The following is a 5,254-nucleotide window of genomic DNA, read 5'->3' on the forward strand; positions in this document are numbered from 1 at the left end:
TGAGTCGAGCTCACGTGTCTCGTCTCCATTTCCTCAACAGGAGCTGAAGCTGAAGGACAAAGAATGCGAGAGATTGTCAAAAGTTAGAGAACAACTGGAACAGGAACTAGAGGAGTTAACAGCCAGCCTTTTTGAGGTACCACCCTCTTCCTTTTCCCATCATTTCTTAAGCTGAGCTTCCATCCAACTCCTTTAAGGCAGTCTTTCTCTGAACTTCCAGCCATCTCCTCCCAGAGTTTCCTCCTTCCCCCTGTTGATCTTTCCCACTAAGAGCAGCAGATTCGGGCAGTGCTGCAGGCAAAGCCTCTGAGCAGGGGCTTGTATCTGCTCCTGGGAGTATTTGCATGCATCTCTTTGCCCTTCTAGCATTTGTGGGATGACATAGGGAGCACAGTAGTTATGGGTCTGTACATCTGGTAGCAAAAAGGGATGTGGGGATGCCTGTAGCTGGAGCTGAGCACCCTCCTGTGCCTGCTCTGTGGTCTGGACAGCAGCTGCTGTCTAGTAGAGATGGTTCCCTGGCTCATGGCATCCTCTCCTTGGGGTGGAACAAGCTGGATGTCCTCATATACTCTGCTCCCGTGTGTGTTCAGGAAAGCCTCTTGGTTGTTGTTTTGGGTTTTTTTTGTTTTTTTGTTTTTTTCTAACATGATTCTTTCCAAACACTATCCTGGCAAAATCCCATTTACCAGCAGCTCTAATTTGTGGCTCTGACTGGGCCGTGAGGAAAGCCAGAGCCTGTCTGCACCTTTGAAACACAGGCTGGTGCTGAGTGCAAGGGCCAAGAGAGCATCCCCCTCCTGGAGATTTGGCTGGGTCATGGCCAGAAGACAGTTTGGTGACAAGCCAGCAAGCCTGCAGTGAAAATGGGGGTCTGAGGTCAAGTCAGGAAGCCAAGCCAGGGGATCCAAGTCAGGTCAGAGTCGCAAGGATGTCAGACTGGACACAGACGCAGCCAGGATGCAGCACAAGTGGGTGCTAATGTCACAGCCTCAGCTTTAAAGCAGTTCCCAAGAGGAACAAGGAGCAGGCCCTTGCTTCTCACTTTCTTCGCAGCAGCTCGTATCATTGAAAGAAATGACCTTGGACTCAGCCAGCTAAACTCTGATTTAACCAGCTACAGTCCTAGAAGGGGGATGCACTCCAGGCCCTGGGCTCTGGGGATTTTTAAGGGAAGGCTCTTCGCAGCTGGCAGAGTAAAACCCTGGGATGCGGCAGTGATGTCTGTCCCTCTGCTTGCTTGCCTGGAGCGTGTGTTAGGGCAGAGCTTTGGCCTGCTCCGGTGGCTTTATGTGAGTTGGGGCTACGACAGGCAGACTGAAATTCTCTCTGGTCCAGGAAGCGCACAAGATGGTGAGAGAAGCAAACACTAAACAGGCGGCGTCAGAGAAACAGCTGAGGGAGGCACGGGGAAAGGTGAGAACCGCGCTCTCTGCGACTTGATCTCTTGTAATGGGTTGGTACCGTCCTTGCCCAGCCTGGCTCTGTTGGCTGGAGGAAAGTGAAGTGCCTGAGCTGCTGGATTTCCTCTGTTCCCTCACCAACAGACCCCGAGTGAGTGGGGAAAAAAGGCGTCCTTGCAGCCTTCTGCTGATCCAGTTCCCCTTTGAGAACCAGATGCCCGGGGAGCCGCAGACGAACGAGATGCTGTTTTAATCGCCCCGGCTGTGGGGATGGTTGGAGCAGGGAGCTGGGGAGTTGGAATTTCCTCAGAGGGCTGCTCAGTTTGTTCCTTACTTGAGGAGAGAGAAATTTCTCCTGGGTTATTTGGTCTAAAAAGAGCCCGGGGCAAAATGTATTCAGACTGAGGAGCAGATGGGTTCCCAAATGGTTGCTCTATTTAAAATTCTGGGTGATGGTGGGCATTTGGGAGAAAAAAACCTTCGTGTCTGGGCTTGGCACTGGTTCCCCATGGCTTTAGTGTTTGGTGGGGCAGGAACAACTTGCTGAAGGTGCTGTTGACCCTCGCCTTGTGTCCTCAGATCGACATGCTGCAGGCGGAGGTAACGGCTCTGAAGACGCTGGTGATCACATCCACACCTTCCTCTCCCAACCGGGAGCTGCACCCTCAGCTCCAGAGCCCTTCTAAAACCGTCTTCAGGAAGGGCCACGGGCGACACAAGAGCACCAGCAGCGCAGTGGTCTCGGCTGCCAGCCACAACGTGACACCAGAGCCCGTCAGTCACGAGCACAAAGAGGTGGGTGAGGGACGTTTGCCGCATCGGCCGCAGAGCTGCTGCCGTTGGCGTGCTCGGGAAGCTGAGCAGCTTCCGACTCGGCCTTCCTGGAGAGCTCTGTGGTTTTGGCATTGGGAGAAGCTGTCTTTGCTCTAATCTGGCTCGTTCCCTAAATTTGTGCTGAGGCAAGCTCCGGAGGGTTGTGGAGATTTCCCCTTGTGGGAAGCACATTGAATGCTGCGTCAGGAAAACTGCTCGAGGGAACAGCTGAGGGATGTGTGGAGGGCATGGACAGAACCAGGGCTTAGCGGTGCTGCGAGTGAAGATGTGACGAGCTGCTGAGAAGCAGCCAGTTGTTCTGCTGCACCTTGGCAGTTGAGGTCACTCAGGCACGATTTGCTGTTGTTTCTTGGACACCAGGACACCTCCATCAACTTGTAGTCTCTGTCACTTTATCACTGTTCTTCCTCTTCTTTGCAGAGCATGTATTTAATTAATTATACTTAATTCCTTCCTTGCTGGAAGGAACTGGGCAGAGAAACATACAAAGCTCTATCTTTGTGAATTATCTTTTAAACAAAGCCTCTTTAATTCCCTTTGATGATCCTTTGATAGTCCCCCACCTGCTGTGGCCATGGGTGTAAGAAACTCTTCTTCCTGCTAGCAGGACCTTTCCGTTTGGGAACTTTCCACTAGCCAGATGTGCACACAGCTGTCCTGGGGTCAAAAAGGAGGCAGTTTATGGCACTTGATCAGGAAGAATGAAAGTGAGTGAGAATGTGGTGGGGCAGATGTGTCTCCCTAGTGATTTTTTTTTGAGAGCTGCAGCCTCTTGTCATGAGGAATTGTTGAGGGAACACGGAAGCGCCTGGTCGCTTGGCCTGTGTGAGAACACATGGAGAAGGGCTGCTTGTGAAATGAATGCTGGTGAAATTAATATTTTCACCAAACAGGAGCGCGCTGGCAACACTGGGAACCTCTGGTTTTGGCAGTGTGATCAGTGAATGTGCCTTGTCAGCTTCTCTGTGGTGCTCTTGTTGCTGGAGTTTGGATGAAATCCTTCAGGCAACGTTGGCTGTAGCCATTGTCCTGAGAGAGGAATAGCAACAGAAATGAAGATCTTTCACTCTGATCACAGGCAGAGAGAAGCAAAGGCTGTGTCAGAAGGAAAACCAATGGAAAAAAATCAGTTTGGTTACTGGGATGACCTGATGCACTGGTTTGTCATGGTCAAGCAGGGAACCTTCCAGATATGCTGGATTTTGGAGTGAAATGCAGTCAGCTAGAAGCTGCTTTGGGGGCCAGAAAGAAGGTTTTAATCTTTTCAAGGTCCTGTGACCATTCCTCCAGTCAGAACAGAGCAGCTCCAGACTGGGAGCCCGGGTCAGTGAACCACTGACTGTCTTGTAGAAGTTACTGTCTGCCTACAGTGAGCAGAGAGAACTTTTTCCTACTGGTTGGTTCGTTTTGCTGATCTTGGCTCAGTCTCAGCAAAGCTCACGTTGATGATCTTGAGAGAAATGCTGGCTCTTGCGACTTGTTTCATAAAGATTTGGACCTGTCATTGCTTTGTGGAGGTAACTTCCACATGGTGGAGATATCCTGGGGCTTAACATCCCAGGGCTTACGGCTTCTAAAGTGACTAAGAATTTGATAGATCCAGAGTGGGGTGTTTTTTTGCAAACGTTTCCATTTCTTTAATTCCTCAGTGGCCTATGTGAGAGGTGGGAGAAGGGAACCTGAATCCAGAGAGTTGGTGCTCTGTGGAAGAAAAAAAACCCCAAACATGCCTCGTCTTAAACTGAGCCTAAATCCAACAGAACTTCTCTTTTTGCACCTCAAGCTGAAGTCAAAAAGTGTAGCTTGAGGCCCTGCCGTGTCCCAGGCAGAACACTTTGCTCCTTGGAGGCCTTGAGCCTTCCTTTATATCTTCTGGTTTGTCTCATGTTTTTGGGTTGGGTTGTTTTTTTTTTTAACTCCCTTTCTTATTTGTGTCTCTAAACCTTTTCCTTCACTGTCTGTCTCTTCCTCTGCTCTCAAAAGTCTGGGTTTCCCGCTCTTCTCTCTCTGCTCCTTTGTATCCTGCCGGGGAAAGCTGTCCACATCACCTATGAGCCGGGCTGGCAGGCCTTGGGGGCAGATGCTTCCTCCTCCTCACGGCAGGTAACCTTTCCTGGACAGCACTGGGGACAGGTGGGACCCATCTGCCTCTTGCATTTTCCAGCCTTTCAGTTCTACCTTCCTTTTACACCAACCTCCATCTGGTTTGGTTTTGTGTTTCGTTTGTTTTCTTTTTTTCCTCTCGATTTTTTTTTTTCCATCTTGTGGCTCTGAAGCTGTCTCCTGGGACCAGGTGAGCGGTCTCCGTAGCGTAGAGCGAGCGTGCTAGGATGCAGACCTTTCCCAGCTTTGTTCACTTGTGTTCTTTCTGTTGCTCAGCAAGATTTCGTTCATTTTTGGCTTTCATTTCTGCAGCTTTAACAGGATTTGCTGGCCTTTTAAGGAGATGCCCTGTCGGTCAGGTTGGTGGTTCCGCTAATGATCAGTCTGAGGTTTAAATGTCAGCTCCCAGAGACTTTCCAGGACTGAAATATTTTTAGCCAGACAGGGATGGAGGGAGCAACCTTCCTGCTGGCTCAGGGGATGGAAGCAAGCTGTGCCCTGGCTCCCGTGTTGCTGAGCAGCGATAACGGTCGTGGGCACACCTGCAAAGGGCAACGAGCAGATATTAGAATGGGAAAAGCTGTTCCTACTCTTCGAGTTCCCTTCAAGAGGCTTCTTTTCCTACTCTCAGCTTGGCTCTGGGTGGCTGCCCAGTGTTCCTGTTGCTTCTGTGACTCCCTGAACACCAGAGATCTGGGCTTGGAGTGGCCTTAAAAGGACTGGCACACCCTGTGAGCTCATACTTGGGGCTCGTCGAACATAGTCCTGCTTTCCAAAATAACCATTAATTTTTATTAATATGTTTTTTCCCCAAGTCATCCTTTCCTGTCGCAATCCTTTCCTTACAGAAGGGATCTGCCTCCTGCATCCCGGGTGCTGTTGCCGCTGTGCTTTGCCGTTCAGCCGCTCTCCTC

The 5,254-nt window shown here is 50.5% G+C and overlaps 1 protein-coding gene across 1 annotated transcript in view; it reads left to right on the forward strand.

Annotated features, from left to right (window-relative positions):
* RAB3IL1 (RAB3A interacting protein (rabin3)-like 1) overlaps nucleotides 1-5,254 on the forward strand; it is a gene marked incomplete at its 5' end in the record, with an annotated part of 9,528 nt that overhangs the window by 501 nt on the left and 3,773 nt on the right. The window contains 4 exons of the mRNA XM_009865769.1: nucleotides 41-136; nucleotides 1,339-1,416; nucleotides 1,983-2,198; nucleotides 4,221-4,340. Of these exons, the coding sequence (XP_009864071.1) occupies nucleotides 41-136; nucleotides 1,339-1,416; nucleotides 1,983-2,198; nucleotides 4,221-4,340 (510 nt within the window). The remainder of the gene's footprint in view (nucleotides 1-40; nucleotides 137-1,338; nucleotides 1,417-1,982; nucleotides 2,199-4,220; nucleotides 4,341-5,254) is intronic.

This window comes from Apaloderma vittatum, unplaced genomic scaffold (genome assembly GCF_000703405.1).
Source record: "Apaloderma vittatum isolate BGI_N311 unplaced genomic scaffold, ASM70340v1 scaffold8933, whole genome shotgun sequence".
In the NCBI taxonomy this organism is placed as follows: domain Eukaryota; kingdom Metazoa; phylum Chordata; class Aves; order Trogoniformes; family Trogonidae; genus Apaloderma; species Apaloderma vittatum.